This window comes from Lutjanus erythropterus, chromosome 7 (assembly GCF_056507025.1).
Source record: "Lutjanus erythropterus isolate fLutEry1 chromosome 7, fLutEry1.hap2, whole genome shotgun sequence".
NCBI lineage: Eukaryota > Metazoa > Chordata > Actinopteri > Lutjaniformes > Lutjanidae > Lutjanus > Lutjanus erythropterus.
This window is the reverse complement of record NC_139323.1, coordinates 17,182,806-17,202,961: the sequence shown is the minus strand read 5'-3', so window position 1 is coordinate 17,202,961 and position 20,156 is coordinate 17,182,806. Positions and strand designations below refer to the sequence as shown.

Below are 20,156 nucleotides of genomic sequence, written 5' to 3'. Positions count from 1 at the left end.
TTTTAGCTGTGTTTAATGTAGTTACTAGCTAATGGTAGGCTAACATCACCTGTTGCCAGAGCCATGTAGAGAGAGTGCTACCATAATGTTAACTCACGATGGCACCTGTGGTGATGTATCTGTTATCTGTAACGTCAGCAACAGAGGGCAACTACGCCAACAGACAGCTCAAGTGGCACCAAAATAAGTGTTGCGAGCCAGCCTGGTAGTTGCCAGACGTATAAGAATCAGTGCTCTGTTGGCACAGTGTTTCGATACCCAGCCCTAGATGCATGTAGTTACTTAAGTGTGGCAGCTGCATTATGAACTGGTGTGGTGCTGGTGATCGCTGTGCAGTTGAGGCCATAAAGTAAAAAAAAATAAATAAATACTTGACGAAACATAGGCATGGATGGCCTTTTCAAAGATAGTTCATGAGCTGTCTTTTAATTTTGAATCAGGTGGAGAAAACACAATTGGTTTTGGTTAGATGATTTTCAAACAGCAGGCCCAGATTAAAAAGTCACACCCAACTTCAGAGCTGTGTTTTTAATATGAGCAGACAGCCACACAATCCCAGTAGAACAAGGCTTTATGCCAATACTTACTGGCATATGTCTCTGAAACAACATCCAGACCATTTTCAGCAGATTAGGCTCGACCACATTCTCTGTGGTTTTATTTATGTGATTTTTATTTCCCACCATTTAATTGGAATTGTAAATAATATAATGACACATAATAATTTTGTGTTTATTTTTTGTGTTTGAGGGAACTACTCATTTTTGAGAATTCTGGGACTATTAAATATCACTCGGATTTAGTTTCGCTCTTGCTCAGCCAAGCTGTCTCCATTCATGACCATTAAGTATTTTTTTCTCAGAATTAAGTGATGATGTTGATGATAAAAGAAAGGCCTCTTGCCCTGAAGACACACAGAGAGTAGTGTCTCAGTTGAGAAGAGTCAGCTGACAGAGCGCAGGCCTACTGTTAGACTGATTAACTAGTCAGTTTTTTTCTGCTGTCCACAAGCAAACATGAACAACTACACACGCACATTCTCATACACACATCTGTGCACACAAAAAGACGCACTTGCCTCTGTCTGGCCTGTCTAGCCCTGTCTGCACTGTGCTGCTGGTCAAAAGGCTCATTGTGTAAAAATCAAATTATGTGTGTGAGTGTATTAAAGGCAGCCGGTTGTAAGTAAACACTCACTTTGGCAGTTTGGCTCGGACCAGCCTAATTATGTCACATGGATCAGGTCTGGGGTCAGACTGGGAGTAACTGTATAATTAAACTAGGGCTGGGGTGATTCGTCGATGTCATTGTAAAAATATGTCGATTTGCATATCATGCGTCAACATGAACTGCTGCGCCCGGTCAGAGCATGGATTCACCCAGAGAACAAGCTGCACAGAGCAAGCCTTGCTGCAGTCATCTAAAGTGTGGGAGTATTTTAGACACAGATGCAACAGATTGGCTCTCTTGAGCTCCACAAACTGGACATGACTTATCACAGCGGGATAACTGCTCCACACGAGTGCTGGAAGTGAGACACTGACCACTCTGTCCTCCTGCAGCTGCAGCAGCAGCAGCATCGTCCTGTTTACTTTGTCAGCACCCAAGCATGATTTCTAAGGATTATCAACACATGGAACATGTTTCTTTTAGCAGGAGTCACTTAAGATAGATTTTCTAGAAGTTTCTACATCACCCCCATGTTAAAGGTGATGTCTGAACCACTGCTGTTAACTTTACACCAGTGTCATCTGATGGTGTTATTCTGCTGTTTTGTACTTTCTGTTCACTTAATCAACCACATATGAGTGGGAAATGGCTAAAAATAACATTATAGACTGTCTGTTAATAATTTCTGTTGCCAGGAAAACAACAAAAAGTATTTTTTTGACCCACAGTGATACAAAAATATACTGCCAGTGATTGTCCTGCCTGCATGTGACTCCAGTGGTAAAATAAGTCAAAATACTGATTTTTCAGTTCAGTGAAGGGTTCACAGTCATTAGTTATTAAATGAATATTCATCATAGCTACTTTTGATTTGTGATCCAGTATTTTCTGACATGGAGTCTATTAACCAGGGTGGAAATTAGACTGTAAAATATGCCACTATTATTATTATAAATTGCTTTATGTGTCTATTTTTCATGATTATAATTGCGTAAAGTATTAAGGAGACAAGTTTTTGATATGTATTTGAGGTAACTTGTCATTAGGTGCCGCTCTAAATTAAACAGAATTGATATGACTGGCTTATATCAGTAAGGACTACCACTATGAACAACTGTTTGATCTATTTGTCAAGACATTTGAAGATATTCCTAGTTTACAGTTAGCCAGCCTGTTGTCACTGCTGAGAGTGGAAAGCAAGAGCAAGTGTCATCATGTTATTAACCTTTCTCAGTTAATGAAAAAACAGGAAGGTAATGCTCAGACATTTTTTCCAAATGAGGACAGTAGGCTACTGTTACTGTTTGATATCCACAATGAAACAGATCTACAGTGGAGACGAGGCCCAGTTTTGATTAGCAACAGAATGAGCTTCTGTGCACGTTGTCGTTTGTCAGCTTGTCTCTTCTGTAGAGTTCCTGTACATCCTGGAAACTCTGGAAAACATTGAACTGCTCTAGTCATATGTACGATTGTGTTTGACGTCTTTTTTCACTTTGCTGCTTTTTTTTCTTGTATAATAGAGACAGGAAATGACAAGGGGAAAGAGAAAAGGTAGACTCGATAGGTGTGTGCTTGTATATGTCTTAAGTAGCTTGGACTAGACATTTGACATTTGCAGAAAAAATGTTTGAAAATGCTTCGGAAACTTGTACTTGCATAGGAAGCACAGGACGTGAAGAATGTTGTGAGAGAGAACTGAAGTGCATGGGAGAGGCCGACTTGCTGACTAGCAGGGCAGGGTGCAGAGAAGCTGTCTAACCGGTGACACTGCAAGCCATCAGCCTTAGGTGTGAAAAAAGGTGTGTTTCAAGTGTGTCTGTGGGGATTTGTGCATGTCACACATGTGCTGCTTTGTCTATATGTTTGTTTTGTTTGGTTTTTCTTACTATTCCTATGAAGTCAACTATATGTGTGAAGCAAATGAGTCCAAGAAAAATTTCCCTATAGGGACAATTAAGTATATCATATCATGGCTTGTATTGCACAAGTTTGTTTGGTAGGTGTTTGTAACTAACATTATTGCTGAAGGGATTCATAAATACTTTGTGATGGCATACTGGATAAGAGCACAGGAACAATGGTCTGGTTTGTGTGCCACGGTGGATTCTTGACACTAACATGGAGTCTGACTCACTGAGTTAATACCTGAGCAGTCCAAGCAAGAGAGAGGCTGCACACATTATGTTGTCCAAACCCAAACTTCCTCCAGAACAAGATCTCTTTGTCTGCTGTCGGACCATGGTGCAAACTGATTAACTCTCCCTCCCCAACAAAGCCTCTTTTTTTCTCACTCTTTTTTTTCTCTTGCAGTCACTGTCATGCCTTTTATATTCATTCTAAAGTTTTTTTAAGAGTGAGGGGAGAGAGTTACCGTGTTGTGCAGACCTGCTGCCTGTTTGATCTGACAGGTAGAATTTGCCTGCGGGGCAGACAGAGGAAGAGAAAGGGCCAAGAGTAAAGAGGATGTCTCTTTTCAGGTAATTTGAGGAGGAATACCTCGGAGCACAACTCCTTACTAATGATGAGAGAGCAGCCAAGGAGGGGGAGGGAGATGAGGGAGAAGCGGAGCAGAGAGAGGAGTGTAATTTCCCTCTTGCTATGCCTCCTTCATCAAATTGTCGCTCATCCATCTGTGCCTAGGTCCCTCCCTCTGCTTCAGGGTTTTAGATGCCTCCGGACACAATTCACCAGGGCCTTTTAATCCTTCTTCCACAAACTCATTATTGTTAAGAACTTCATGTTTTGGCTTTATTAGTCATTAGTCATACTGGCTCCATATCCCCTTCATATCTAAGTATTTGTAGGGCTTGGTGGGGGTGTTTTTCTCTGGCTGTTGTCTGTCAGTTTCAACTACCTCACAGGAAGCTCTGGTGTGATTTCACATCCACATTTCCTCAAGACTCATTCCTTTAGTTCAAAATGAGGGTATCAGAGTAGACAGTGAGAGGGGGAAACAGACAAAGGAAAAAGTTGATTAAAATTGTTAGGGCTAGTCACTCTTCCACAGCAGACACCCACTCTCTCTCTCACACACACACACACACACGTACACACATACTCACATTGATGTTTACAGGGTTAGGCATATGATCCAAACTAAAGTCAACAAACAATGGCAGTGATTTCCCGCTCACACTCTCCAAAGACTTATCTCCTTCCCACAGCCCAGCTAACAGCACTGTAGATGTGGTTGAGACTGGAACCACAATGATAAGAGTATCTTTGTGTATGTGCTTGTGTGTGTGTGTGTGTGTGTGTGTGTGCGTGCGCGCGTTTGTGTCTATGGAGAGTCAGGGGCACCTTGAGCCCCGGGCCAGTTCCCATAGTGGCACAGAGAGGTCTGAAGTTCAGTGAAAAATGTTAGATTTAGTTGGTAGATATCTAGGTCTGTGTGTCTCTTGTTTGTCTAAGGACTCAAGTGATGAGACAAGCAGACTGCAACTGAGGTCTAGGGCTGCACAATTAGTCAAAATATTATTGAAACTGCAATATGGCCAAGTTTAATTTCCAAATTGTAGAGGTCCATTTTTAGGATAAAGGAAAACTGTGCGGCAGAATAGCATTATAATGAGCCACTGTAGTGCTACGGAAATGCCCTGGTCTACAGAACCTGTCCTCCAGATGTAAGAAAAAATGCTTGTTTGGAACAGATCCCAACAAATGTTATATCATCAATATTTCAGTATCTTTTTCTGTGAAAATGATGATTGCAATGTAGCAGACCAGCAGAGACCAATGCACAAAGCAGGCATCAAGGCAGGGGACTGTCCAAAAATAATACTTTAATTCAAGGATTAGACTATGTTCTCGATTACAGCAGTAAGAAGAAACAGGTACGTGAATATCTCTTTTTAGCTTATTGGGTGGAAAGCTAATGTTAAGTTTAAGCTATGTTAGACTTGGCTTCTGATTTTATTTTAGAGCCATTTAGAGCTATAGAGCTATATTATAATTTCAGAGCCCTACTCTGCATTGTTGTTCATTTCAGAGGCCTGTTATTGAACTCCACAAAATGTCAAATTACTGCTGAAAATTTAACTTATTTTTCCATGACAACTATCTTTTAACTGATTTAAATGTGTAAAATTGGGGAAGTCATCAGAACTTTGTGTGGCTTGTGACTTACTAGACTAATAGCAGGGACTTGCTTGATTCTCACCACAGCAACTTGGGACTTGGTTAAGACAAGACTTGCTTGTGGCTAGTGTAATTTACTCCCACCTCTGATTTTTGACCAACAGCCTGAACTCCAAAGATATTCAATATACAATTTAAGAAAAAAACAAAGCCAAAATGAGCAAATCTTTTCATTGGAGAAGTTGTAACCAGCAAATGTCTTGCATTTTTCCTAAATAACTTAATAAAGATTAATCAAATACTAAAATTGTTAATCAGTTAATTTTCTCCCAAGACTAGTGTCATCTCACTGGATAGGGTGTGGTCAACATGGTCTGCTATCAGAGGTCACTGGGATCATCATGATAAAAGTGACAAAAGCAATCGAATGAACAAACAAAGTGTAAAACAAACAAACATGCAGATCCACACAGGCTGCTCGGAGATGTGGAGATTCACACCCACTCTCAGAAAGAGGAAGCCTTACAAAACAGTGGGGAATGTAGCAACCAGACCATAAAGCCACATACAGTAAGGTGACAAGTGGCTCCCTGCCACAAATTCATGGTAGTGTGGAGAGTAGCAGTGTGGGACTAGAATTACCTCAGTTTTGTCCTAAGGTCACAGTTTGTCTGGGCATGTGTTATGAGGGTCTGACCAGTGTGAGTTTCATGCATCTTCACTCGGCTCAACTTGATGTAGTTATTATTCAATCACCAACAGACAAACATCAATGAAACACATCAAAGAAACATAAAAATAAAAATACCCTCTTCAATTTTCCTTTTAGCTGGGTGCCAGTGCGACTCTTGAATTAAAGACATAATAAAAAACAGTTAGCCATTGGCAAATCTGCTTGGGTGGCAGCAATTAATTTTAACAATTCAACTGTTAGGTGACCTTAAGTGACCTAGAGAGTGTGCACTATATTATTTTTGTTATAAACTTCTAAATCAGTTGGTGGTGGACTATTCATAGAGTAGACCTAGGTATGGACATTTATGTGGCAACAGACCTATTGTTGGAGATTCCAGTTCAATCAACCACAGAAACTGGATAATGACAGAACAACACAGAAAGTAAGGCAGATGGAGCGCTCAGAGAGAAAATGGGCCCTGCACTGTGTACCACAGCCACTAAGATGAGTCTTTTTGAACATGTTTTTAAACACAGTCTGAGATTTTACCACATGTCCTAGTTTGGACTCCACCCTGCTCTGCACTCCTTTATTCAGTCTACACTGATGGTTTTCAGTCTGACTGCCTGGCTTCCTTTTCTCTCTGTATGTCTCACTCTCTCATTACGTTTCTGGCTTTTGCTTCCACGTTATTGCTGTCTCTTCGTGTTTCCTCTTTTTTTTCTCTCATTTACGTGTTTCTTTCTAACTTTGACATCACTCTCACACCTCCCTCTCTCTGCCTCCCCTGTGATGTTGTTTTTGCTGCCTCTGCTCTTTTGTAAGAAATGAGAAAAAAAGACTATGCCGAGAAGTGCGGGAGAGGTTAAGAAAACCCTGTTAACCCACCAAAGCTACATTGTTTCAAATGATTATTTAAGCAATACATTCATAGTTTCCAACCCTCTACCCCACAAAACAGAAAAGGAACCCATAATTGAACCACTATATCTAACTTTAGGTGCATTTCTATTTTCCAATGTAAAGCAGGCTTCTTCTCCACTTTGGCACTCTGATGTGTGGGTCTACGTGGTGCCCAGATCTATCCACATACACATACATTTACACTGTGGCAGTACAAGAGAAAGTAGAACTCACTATCGTCTTATGAAAACACAGATAGCCTCATGTCATCAAGGGCACCCCCAAACTGCTGTAATCCCTTTGGTGCTCTTCCTTGGTATAGTGCCGGAGTTGAGGCAGTGGTGTCATTAAGAAACATTGTTTTGTATCTGTCAGTCCTTAGCGTATGATCACTTGCGACAGGAATGGAGATTCAAAGTGAGATTGGAAGGATGTAGGATGGACTAGTCAGCTGCCCATAAATACATCACTATTGATCCCTTTCTCTCACACACATTTTTGCTTTAGTTCAAACTTGTCCCTCGATGGATTTGACTTGAAGCTTGGTTTGTCCAAGGCAGCTGTGATCATTTCAATGCTTACAACTTCAGTGCCTTTTTTTTGTCAGCTAGGGGTGTGACAATAACTGCATTATCATGCTCATCTAATACCTACCAGGGGACTGAACTCATTACGGTCTTAACTGCAAATCTTATTTTGAAGGGTCAGTCTTTATGATCCTATGGATCAACACTGCCACATGCTACTAGTCAGGAACATAGCCTCTGATTGGTTGGACGGAAAGCAGAAGCACTTTAAGTTAAAAGGAAAAACTAATTTTATATGGACAAAAATGCTGTATACATCAGATTGATTATTTAATAAGGGACATTTTTTGAGTCATAATTTTTTGCAGTTTTTAAATATTCTAATAAATGTTGTGGTGTAGGCTTGTTATCATGGTATTATCTTACCTTGAGGTTTTGGTATTGCTACATCCCTAGTGCCAAAGCATTCAGTACGGACTTTTCTGAGTTGAGGTGGAACAGATAAGATCATACATTGGTGGTGTACCTTCTCATTGAGAGATGCTGTATATTAGCACAGTCAAGGCAGTCATGGAAGTCCCTCAATCAGGCTCCACCATTCACTCTCAAGGTCTAGAAAGGGATTCCCTGTTTGTGTCACGTATGGATCTGTATGGCTGTGAAAGTGCATCTCAATCATCCAGGTGCTAAAATGTCTACAAAAGTTTTTGATTCACGCGTATGAAGAGTTTGGTCTCATGTAATGACTAACACAGTTCACATCAGTTATAGTGTCTCCTGTGTGATTTTGCATATATTTACCACACGGCTTAGTTAGATCTGGATTACTATTTCTCCAGACTTCTAGGTCTAATAGATTTGCAGTCATTTTCTGAATGGCATCATCTAGTGTGTTTTGTGTGGCTTCACTTTTCTTAAAAAAATCTGTCAGGCATCTTGCAGCTACAATTTCTACATCATAAGCCTAGGGTTTTTAGTTCCTGATTTGCAGCCATGCTAACACAAACAGCATAGCCAGTAATGTTTTTTGCACTTGACTTGTGATGTCCATGCATGCACATACAGGACTACAGTACAGTGAATAGGCCACCTATGCTCCAGCCAAGCCAGTGAATGATCCTGGGATTGAAATGTGAGCTGGTTTATGCTCTCCCTCTTTTTCTCTCACCCGTTTCTCTGTGATGGCCTCAGGGGGAGAGCATGATGGAGTTATTAAGCGTTGCTGAGACTAGAATAGTGACTGGAGGAGGAGGAGGACTGGTGGGGTTGTAGCTGAGGAGAGGAAGGTGGAGAGGTAAGAGGAGAGAATTAGCACAAAAGAAAAGAGGAATTAGGGATCAGGGATGGGAGGAGAATAGAAGAGTAAGGGAGTTCGGGACATAGGACTTAGGAATGAAGGAGGTGAGAGACATTACATGAGTGAGTGAGAATCAACCCACCCCTCTCTGCTCATTGAAGCCACTATGGCCAGCCAGTACAGGCAGAGGTCAGCATGAGGTAGAGGAGGAGGAGGAGGAGGAGGTTGAGAGAGAAAACGAACGAGAGAAGGGGCGCAGAGAGAGAGACGGAGAGGGAGGGGTGTGCGTGAGATGGGGGCGCTAATGTGAACCAGCTGTGGAAACCTGACACCTCGAGAGTGGGTTAGAAATGAGAGGTGGAGGAGTGAGAGAAAGAGAGGGAAAGAAGGGCTGCAGGAAATTGCACAGAGTAAGAGAAGGATGGAGAAAGGAGGAGGGAAAAAAAGTCCTCATGGAGCAAAACAAAGAATCCCATAGATGAATTTGGCAGCAGAAACCCTCTTGACTGAGTTGTTCATGAAAGTAAATCTGACTGTGTCTGAAGGTGTCCGTGTGCATTCATCTGCGTGCAGTTCTTCTATGTGTATGTAAATTTGTCAGAAGAATCATACTGTTTCCTGTGTTGCATTCAGCAACAGATGAGTGTGTTAGGTTATCTCTTCCTCAGTGAGACACCACTCCCTGACATTAATGTGAATCATGCACAGCCTTGTCTGTTTGCCTCAGGCTTGAGTGATACAGCCAGAGGCTAATAATGAGCTCTCTCTGTGCCAGTGAAACCTGATGGACAGGGTGGTATCGTTTCCTGACGCCATGGCATGTGCCTCTGTCAACACTGGTTAGATAGCAGCAATTTAATTTAATGAAGGTTACAGTACATCTTTCCCGCTAGTACTTTGGAATTTTCACAAAAACTCAAATTAGCAAATAATTGTTGAAGAGTGGTGTAGAGTTGTCATGGTCCTCTACAGTAGGCCTATATTGTAATACCCTTTTCAGTTTTTCCCTGTACATTGAGGTTATTGTAGTTGAAGCTAATACAATGAGCTTTTAACTTTATGAAACAGTCTGAATTTATTACTGATGCCTCTATATGACATACATAAGCAAACAAGACCATCCTTGAGAATATTGGCCATTTCTATACAGGCCTAGTTAGTTTTTATGCCTGCCTCCTGGTTGGATTCTCCTTGAAATCAGATGAAATGAGCTTGTGTTTGCATTTTCCCAGGTAAACTTACAGTGAGTAGTACATTAGCCAGTTAAAACAAAGCGGGAGACGTTTTTTCTTTAGATAATTTTTTTTTTGACATTATAGGTGGAAGTACTGCTTATACTGTCCACAGTAGCCTCTCAACATCAACAGAATATAAAACTTCCTTGTAGTAACTAAAAACTAAACTAAAACCAAAATAATTGACCTTGGACTTTTGAAAAAAAAAAAAGAAAAACTAACTGAAGCAATATTGTGTAATGAAATAAAAAATATAGGCCATAGAAAATATCCTATATTTGTGTTTGTCAATTTAGTCAAATGTGAGACTGTGACTGTGACTTAGTTGCTTTCACAGTGTTGTGTTTGTGTTGTAAAACCTATTCTGAACTTCTTAAATCTTGCCCTTGACAAATGCCCTTCATACTGTATTAAAAAAATACAAAAGCTAATAAAAAAAAACTAAATATATTTTTTACAATTAAAACTAAACTGAAAGCAACAAACCCACTCTGCAAACTGATTTGAAAACAAAAAATAAAAATGAGATATTCATAAAAACTAATTGAAAACATATCCGTAATAACTGTTGCAAATTGAGTCTAAGTTTTATTTCATGCGAAATCAGTTTAAATGATTCATTTCAAGCAAAAAAAAAAATGTTATCAGACCAAACATTACAACAAAGCAACAAGTTTCAAATTTCCCCTCTCTCACTGAACTGGCTATACTTGTCGTTGAAAATGCGTCTCATATTCCTCATAGTTTTAACAGTGAAAATGTGTGAAATGTTCCCAGGGAAATATAAACCTAGCATTAACCTGGACACGGTGTTCTTTGTGTGACAGCCTGCTAATGTGATGTATGTCACAGGGCAGAGGGCCTTGTCATTACTCCTTGAGAGGGGGCGGAGAGGTCGTCCAGGAGAAAAAAAGAGCAGTCCTAATTCCCAGGACGGCCGGCTTGTTGTCATATCATGGCCGAGCAAGCTGTGTTTGTGTTTGGAGAGGGGAGGCACATCTTTGTGTTTGTGTATTTATGTGTGTGTGTGTGTGTTTGTGTATAGGCCATGTGTTTTGGGGGTGTGTAGGGGGTTGCACTGCAGACATGCTGATATAGAGACAGAGATGTGGTAGAGGGAGAGTGGCCATGTCTGATGTGACTGAGATGAGATTAGGAGGTCTCTCTCGTCTTTGAAGGCCGTACGTCAAGAATCTTCCATTTGTTTTATCTGTTTATCAGTATGAAGATTTTTAGAGAAGATTTTAGTGAGATGAACTATAGATTTAAAAGGTATTTGATATTTGATATTCTGTTTTTTTTCTTACTGTCATAAAATCCCACGAAGAGACCAAAACTAGTAATATGTTTGTCAGGTCAAAAATATGTACTTTAATGTTTAAAGAAGGCTTACAATTAATTTTTTAGTCTTTAAAATCTCTAAGTGCCATGAAAAATGCTGTGAGAAAACCGCATTATAATGAAATACTGTAGTGCTGCAGGGATGTCCTGGCCTACAATCTTGTTCTACAGGTGTGAGTAAACGTGTTTGTTTGGTATAGGCCCCAACAAATGTCACATTATCATGATTTTAACTTTCTTTCAGTGAAAATGAAAATTGTGATGCAAAAATGGTAATTCCCACTAATCATGAATCATATCACAATTGTAATAACTGTCAAAATAGTCACAGTATGATTTTTTTTTTCTTTTTTAACCATATCGCACAGCTCTAGTTGGGCTGCATAAAAACATAGGCTATTGCTCAATATTATGGTGTCGATTCAAGTAAGTGTTTTTGTTGATTTGTGTCCATGTCAGTGCATTTGATATACTTAATATTTTGTAAACCAAATATCTTTGTCAGAGTGGGAATTTGTTGACAGATGTTGTTTGTCATATTTGAAGAGACACTGAGTCACTCAGATGTCTAACAGATGTGATTGATCTGTGAGACTTCTGCCTGGCATGATTCACAAGTCTCCTACTTTCCCATGCGCTCATGACCTAATATCTTAAAGCTGCTTTGGGGTGGAGTGGCCAATAATAAATAAATGTTAGTGTGAGACTGACTTTCAAATCATTCTGATCTCCACTGTTTAATCTCAGTTTTGTATGGCTCATAACACTGATCTCTAATTCCTCTCTTTTATGTTTTTACTTGCTAGAAGTCTGCTTATTTGTGAACTAAGCATCAAATTTTTCATTTGGAATGGTTATGAAAGGTGGTGTTAATTTGTCTGGGTATGTATGTGTTAGTTACTGTGTGTCTGCACTCCTACTATGTTACCTGAGCCCCTCTAGGGAGGCTGGTTTAGAGGCCTTTGTAAGAGGCAGCAGGTCGCTCTGTCACCCACAGTCCCCAGACAGTGTGACTGCCATGTGCCTTGGTCACACGCCCACACACACACTCAACGCAAGAGATGGCTGATCAAAATGGCATACACAGGAAATTACCTGACTAATACCATTTTTGCTCAGTAACAAAACATCACCTCTGAGCGAATACCGTCACACATAGAGAAGTGGTGAGTGAAAGTGGGAGGGACTGCAGAAAAACAGAGGAATAGAAAGTAGCGAAGGGATCATTGTCTCTTATGAGATCCCTAGTGGACATATTGTGTAATATTGTAATTTTCTCTTTCCTCAGTGCTCGACATGTGGCTGAATCATTTTACTGAAAAGAAAAAGAAAGAAGAGATACCGAAAGGAAGGGGTGATGAATAAGCAGAGGAAAAAAAGGGTCACAGAACCAGACACAGACACAGTTTGTAGATCAAATGTGGTCAAAACAGGATAGAGAAATCCTCTAGTCATACAACATACACTTTTTTGTGAGCAACTTAAAGTTGTCAAGAAATATTCCTTACCTATACTGTTGACACATTTATATAGGTTATGGCATTACTTTTTTGTCGGCAGGAGTATTGTTCATCTATTTCATTGCCAGAGTAATCGCTAGTGCTTTCCACTTGTTTTTAGTTTCTGCCAGGCTTCTTCAGTCAACAACTTCCAGATGACTCCATCTCACATCCTTCCACTTTTTAGCTTCTTCTTTGCTATAACTGACCCTGGTTTAACCCCTTCACCAAGCTCAGCTTCCCCCTTTTTCTCTCACATTATTTACGGGTTAACAGCTCAGGGTTTTAGAGAAGTTTGTATCTGCAAGTATTCATGGTTAAATTCTGGTCTCATCTTAACAGCATGTCAAAATGTCCTTAAGCAAGACACAATGCCCCAACTTCTTCTGGCTGGTTTACTGGTTGGAGTAATAACTAGTTTCTCTTCATGCACAACCACACATTTTGCTAATACTCCTACTTAGGGCTGTGGTTCCCCACATACCATTGTTTAGATCACCGTATATCAGTGCAAGACTGTATATTAGATAGTAGTGTTTACCTGAACTGGTACATTTGTTTCTTTGATGTGTGTGTGTACTACAGTTAACTCTCTGTCGTCAGTGCTGCTGTCTGATGTGGTGTGTTACATGCACTGACTGAAACTGACTCTTTTGTTTTGTTTGTTTGCCTCTATCAAGCACAGACACACTGTACACACACTATATGTCTTTTTGCTTTACTCATCTTTCAGCTGTATTGTTTGTATTGAGGGGTGATTAGTTTTAAATCGTTGTTTGTGCCTTTGCATTCTCCATCATTGATTTCTATGTTTTTGTTGTGTGTCCAGGTGTGCACCAGGCTTTTTGGGCGAATACTGCCACCACAAAGACCCCTGTCAACCTGGCTACTGCATGAATGGAGGGAACTGCTCTGTGTCTATGTTAGCTGGTGTACCTGTACCAGGCAGCGCCACCTGCACCTGCCCTCTCGGCTTCACCGGGCAGCACTGCCAAACTCCCCAGAACTCCACATGTTACCCCAACAACCCCTGTGCCAACAGAGGTGTCTGTACCCTCCTGTCCCTCGAAAAGTACAAATGCGAGTGTGCCAGAGGATGGACAGGTGAGATACTTGTTTGATTACTTTGCAGGAGTTTTTGTTTTTTTATTTCATGGTTGTTCTGGCAAAGAAAATGAATGCAAATACACTTTGTAACAGTGAATTTTGACAAGCATAACTCTTATCTTGATTGTTCCCTAACCACACTTAAGCAATTTTCTCTTGAATTTCTGCACTTACTGATGAAATGGAAATGATGAAATGATGAAATAACTGTGATTACATGTTTTTAGTGAGTGCCAAACAGTATGTGAATCTAATTTGTGCTGAATATATCACTGGATAATATCCAACCTGTGATAAGAAGTGTTTTAAGGTTCTAAATTTTTCCTGAGCAGACACCTCATGTATGTCCCTTTGAATAATTTGACATAGCCATTCTAATATATATTAGAAAAAATATATTAGAAAAATTAGACATATATTTTGAATACATGTCTAAAGTGTATTACATATTTGTTTATATTACATAATTATATGTATTCATAATTGCACCATTTCAACACAGTATACTCATAGCATGCTGTACATACACACACATCACGAGAGTGTTTCACTTATAGTGCAGGCATAAAATAAAATGCAGATTCTGATTATTTTAAATAATGCACAATAGAAATATAAAATATATACGAAATCTAGGCAGAATAAAAACATATATTTTATATCTAAAAATTAAAATATTATCAATATTATTAATCATTCTGTTAAAAAACTGATATGATGATTTAACTTAATTAATCTGAAAACTTCTCACAGACCCCCTGACAGATTGCCACAGACCCCTGTGGGTCTCCCGACCCTTATTTGAGAACCACTGTTTTAGATAGCCACGAACACATGCCTGTCATTGCAAACTGTTTTTTCTGTAATATCTAAGCCATAATTCTACATAGATGTCACATTGATAATCGGCAGTGGTAGCCAAAGCACTGATGCTCAGCTCTTGTCCTTGTCCCCTTCATTCCCAGGACTGAGATGTGAGCATGAGGACAGCTGTCTATCTAGTCCCTGTGCCAATGGTGGAATATGCAGCTCACTGACTGGTGGTAGCTACACATGTTCCTGTCCTCCTGGCTACACAGGTCCACGCTGCCTTAATGACACAAATGAATGTGCTGCCACACCCTCTATATGTCAGAACGAAGGATCATGCATGAACACCCCTGGCTCCTACAAGTGAGAATCTAGTTTTTAATAACCAGTGAAATGAAATCTGAAATTATCTGCAAGATTACTTGAAATACTTGTAAAAATATTTTTTAATAAATAACAAAACTTGAATTCTTTCATAATTGTCAATTTTTTTCTCTCAAGAATTGATATTCATGAATTGGACTCATTGCTACAGGTGTATCTGTACCGCGGGGTTTACTGGCAGACACTGTGAAAGCTCTTACATCCCTTGTTCACCTTCACCATGCCTAAACGGAGGCACCTGCCACCAGAACTCTGAAACCAGCTACTCGTGCCACTGCCTTCCAGGTAGGAATCAAATTCTGATATGCCTATTCTTTTGATACTTTTTTCTTTTTTAGTTGAACATGAACTAGAGAAAACCTAAGCCAATACTATGTCTAAAAAGTTGTCCAGCCACCATACACCAATGCAGATATGGACAGTTTTGTTGCTGTGAGACAGAAAGAGGGAAAGCAGGAAAGAACTGAAGAGAAATGGAAATTTAAGCCAAGAAAATTGAATGTAGGAAGAGAAAAATGGCTGTAACTGATATTATCTATGAATGAATGTAGTGTCTTGAGTTTCCATTTTGTTACATTATGTTGTTTGACATGCAAACAGCCTGATCCTGTTGGCTTTGTTGTTTTGGATACACTGTCAGTCTGCTACAGTTGGAAAGTAGATACAACAAACACGCACACAGCTGCTGTTGATACACTACCAGGATATGTCTTCATACTTATTTACACCAGAGAATATCATACCACAGGTTATGTATTTGAGTAAATGCTGTCCTCAGTGGAAACATAATTAAAATAATGAGCAATTCATTAATAGATGAATGTCTCTTTTCTGTCATTTCTGCTAGGTTTCAATGGAACTAACTGTGAGAACAATATTGATGACTGCCCTGGTCATCAGTGTGCAAATGGAGGAACCTGTATGGACGGAGTCAACACCTACAACTGCCAGTGTCCTCCAGAGTGGACTGGTAAGGGATTTGTTTATGAGATTCTTTCTTCGTGTGTGACTGCTACACTTCTGTTTGTTTGCTCTGGTTTGCTGCAATGTCATGTACAGTATGCACTTCACTGCCTTAAATCCATGAAAGATATCAGGGGTTTTCCTCATGTGGCTGAAGATAACTTAGAACATGTTGAAACGTGGAATTAAAAAAGCAGTATTGTTTCAGACCTGTGTACTTATTGGGCATTCAGCTGTGGCTTAAAACAACATCAGGGCTGTGTTGATGGCGATATGTTGTTAAGGTATCTGAGATACATGAAGTAGGGGCCAGGAAATCCAGTTAGAGTAACGGATCTGGGAGTTTGAAGGCTTATTAGGTGCCAAAACACTGCACACTACATTATAATACTCTGACACAGTATTTCACAACTCTGGAATGTTTTCATAGTGGTAATTTTTTTATTATCTGTCACAGTGATCACAAGGCAAACAGTAGAAATAAGCTACTCACATTTCATGTAATCTATCTGGAATTTGATTTATTTATTATTTGATTGGTTGAGGTTACGTTATTGGTTATTGCTGTTACGTTTTGCTAGATGACGTCAGACTGTGGTCTCCTAGAAGTTGAGCCAAGTTAAACTATCATGTTTCACTTTTTAAAATTAAATCCTCAGGAGATTGTTTGCATCTGTACATTTTAACTTTCTACACGTTCTAGCCTTATCACTGTGAAATAGCTTGTCTGTTCTCAAGTGTTTATTTTTTGGTTGAGTGTGCAGGTGTAGCAGTGAGGTGGACTAAAATGTCTGAGCTGTGATCACTAATAATAACTTACATCCTTTCATGTCATCTGTTTTGACACTGTACTTCCTACTATTCTTCTGTACTCTTTCTTCAAACAGAGGCCTGTGCTTCACACAAGGCGTGTCTGTGCTAACACACTTGTGTTGCAGACGCATGCTGTCCGTTTAAAAAGCAAACATGCATACATCAGCTTCCTTGGGCCAATCTGAGTTTATGTAGCACTAATCCAATCAGGACAAACAAAGCCAATGTGATGCTGAGGCATTATTTCCACCATAGATAAATTATGTTGCCATACTGATCAGTTTCCATGCCTGCAAATAATAGAGCTTTCTAAATAAGATGGTAAACATCTAAAGAAAAATCTAAAATACAGATTTTCAATTTTCTTTCTCTACCACAAACCCATGAGTTTACACCTTGAGTTATGACCTAACTTAATTTTTGCCCTCCTCTTCATGTCCACCTTCTTGTCACAGGTCAGCACTGTACAGAAGATGTGAACGAGTGTCGCCTGCAGCCAAACACTTGCCAGAATGGAGGAACCTGCAGCAACCTGATTGGCAGCTACGTCTGTGTGTGTGTTAATGGCTGGAGTGGGCCCGACTGCTCTGAGAACATTGATGACTGTGCTTCAGCAGCCTGCAGCCCAGGCTCCACATGCATCGACCGCGTGGCATCTTTTGTCTGTGTCTGCCCTCATGGGAAGACAGGTAAGCCGATAATGAGAAACCACAAACGGACATTTTTATATCAAACGCTAAAATGCATTAGGCTAATAACTCCAAAACAAGCTATAATGTGATAAAAGACAGAACAGAAATGCTATGAGTCACTGTTGTAGTTTAATACTGCATGTTAGATATTGTATCATTGTTTACAACTATGGAAAGTAAAACAAAAACACATGGATTCGGATTGAGCCTCTTTTAAATTCTCTTCCTAGAAGCAAATTTCCATTGAGTTTGCTTTTCTCTAAACAGGACATAACACTATGTTGAATATTTTTATTTCAGGATCTTTAATTGAAATCTTTTACTCATTGCTTGTCAACATTTGGTCCTTTTCAGGTCTGCTGTGCCATAGAGATGACGCATGTATCAGTAACCCCTGTAGAGAGGGCTCTCAGTGTGACACCAACCCCATCAGTGGCATGTTCAACTGTAACTGTCCAGCTGGATACGTAGGCAGCACCTGCAACATTGACAGAGATGAATGCAGCATTGGTGAGAAAGACAGATGTAAACACACATGACATCTGTTTCTGCCAGGGTTCTGTTCTGCTCAGTTATGCCTCTTTCCTCTTCCTCATCAGGTACCAACCCTTGCGAGCATGGTGGTCAGTGTGTGAACACTGATGGCTCCTTCACCTGTAACTGTGTCAGGGGTTATGCAGGGCCGCGCTGTGAACAAGATGTCAACGAATGTGCTTCAAACCCCTGCCAAAATGATGGCACATGTCTGGATCGCATTGGGGACTACACCTGCATCTGCATGCCTGGTACGTTCTTGAGAAATTATGAATTACCTTACATGTTGACCAGATTTATCAGTCATTCTTATCCAGATCTTCAACAAAGTGCAGCATTTGAAATTGTCTTTTGCAGTTAGGAAAAGGTGTGATGGATAATAGTTCCATCTGAAAAAATTGTCTTGTTTTTTGGCCCATGCCCTAATTATTATCATTAAAACTTGAATTAAAATTAAACTGTTTAGAAATTGGGAAGGAGTAAGTGTGAAGTCTTTGTAATTTTTGATAAAAGAGATAAAAACTTCTTTCTCATCAAATGTGCAGGATTCGAGGGGACTCACTGTGAGATAGAGGTGAATGAGTGTCTCAGCTCCCCCTGTCTGAACCAGGGTAAATGTCTGGACCAAGTCAGCCGCTTTGTCTGCGAGTGCCCAGCAGGTTGGTGTAACTATGTTGTTTATGTATTTTTCTTTTCGATTACCATCAGTTCAAAGTGAAAATTAATATGTTTATGAAGTCCCACCTGTTTTAAAACTATTTTTAATGAATGGGTTTGTCACTACGTTCATAATGAAGTTCTGTGCTCTTTTCAGGCTTCAGCGGTGAGATGTGCCAGATAGACATAGATGAGTGTTCCAGCACACCCTGTTTAAATGGGGCCAAGTGTATCGACCGGCCCAATGGATATGATTGTGAATGTGCTGAAGGTAAAAGAAATAACCAAATGTTAAGTTGAAATTAAAGCAACATTGTCCTTCTAATTTTTGGGGTCTGCACTGATATTGTGCAAAACAAAACAAAACAAAAAAAAAAACAAGGGAAACTTTAGACTGTATCACATAAAACCTGATTTGACCCAGAAAATAATCTGGAATAGTCACATGATGCAACAGCCTTTGTTATTTTTCTAAGAAGAAATGTCCTCCCCCAGGCTTCACTGGTCTGCTTTGTGAGGAAAACATCAACGACTGCGTACCAGAGCCTTGCCACCATGGTAAATGTAAAGATGGCATCGCCACTTTCTCCTGTGAGTGCTATCCTGGATACACAGGCTCCATCTGTAATATCCAGGTCCAGGAATGCTACAGCAACCCTTGTCAAAACCGAGGACGCTGTGTCGACCTGGTCAATGCCTACCAGTGTAACTGCCCACAGGGAACCACAGGTTGGTACTTTGTGTGTGAAATGTTTATTATGAGATGAGCTAATTCTAATCTTCAATTCTTCAAGTGTCATTTGACATGTTTCACATAAATTATGCAAGCAGTTGTACAACTGTAATGTGATGTTTGGGGACAGCATACAGATGAACGTGATCATCAGAATTTTTAATGTGCTTAGTCATCAGTCTCCCATCTGCCTGACAAGCCTGTCCCCGTCTTCTATGGCCTAGTATGAGGGGTGTTTCAGTAACTTTCTCCTCCAAGATAGTGTGTGCCACTTCCTTTAAACAAAGCTCTGCTCTGCTCGACATTTGGCTGCTATAGGAACCATACAGACTGAAGTAGAAACACAAAAACACTGCATAAGTTCTAGTTCTGTCTACATTTTTTCACTGCTCTACCTAATCTTATTTTGAAATAATCTAACTCTGAGTCATTCTAAAATAAGAGTTTTTCTCATGATTGACTCCTGTGGCCCTTTAAAAAGTTTGCATTGAGATAACAACTTGAATTGAATGTAAAGACCTCCACCCCACACATCTAGAGCTTCCTGTATAGTTTTCGATTCACTGGAAAGTGTAGAGCGCTCTACGTGTGTGCGCACGCATGTGTCACAAGTCTGGGGTGAGTGGTGCTACCCTGTGTTGCTCTCTGGATTAGCAGGCTCAGTTCAGTGCGTTGTACATGCCAGAACCTGGTACTGAAGTCTGTTCTGTCCTCATTTACCAAAACTGGTGTCAG

General features: G+C 40.0%; 1 protein-coding gene across 2 annotated transcripts in view; it reads left to right on the top strand.

Annotated features, from left to right (window-relative positions):
- notch2 (notch receptor 2) overlaps nt 1-20,156 on the top strand; it is a 54,037-nt gene that overhangs the window by 17,645 nt on the left and 16,236 nt on the right. For both annotated transcript variants that reach the window (XM_084722968.1, XM_084722969.1), the window contains exons 3-12: nt 13,558-13,832; nt 14,801-15,008; nt 15,181-15,314; nt 15,877-15,999; nt 17,261-17,494; nt 17,852-18,007; nt 18,097-18,282; nt 18,577-18,690; nt 18,846-18,959; nt 19,184-19,417. In XM_084722968.1, the coding sequence (XP_084579094.1) occupies nt 13,558-13,832; nt 14,801-15,008; nt 15,181-15,314; nt 15,877-15,999; nt 17,261-17,494; nt 17,852-18,007; nt 18,097-18,282; nt 18,577-18,690; nt 18,846-18,959; nt 19,184-19,417 (1,778 nt within the window). The remainder of the gene's footprint in view (nt 1-13,557; nt 13,833-14,800; nt 15,009-15,180; nt 15,315-15,876; nt 16,000-17,260; nt 17,495-17,851; nt 18,008-18,096; nt 18,283-18,576; nt 18,691-18,845; nt 18,960-19,183; nt 19,418-20,156) is intronic.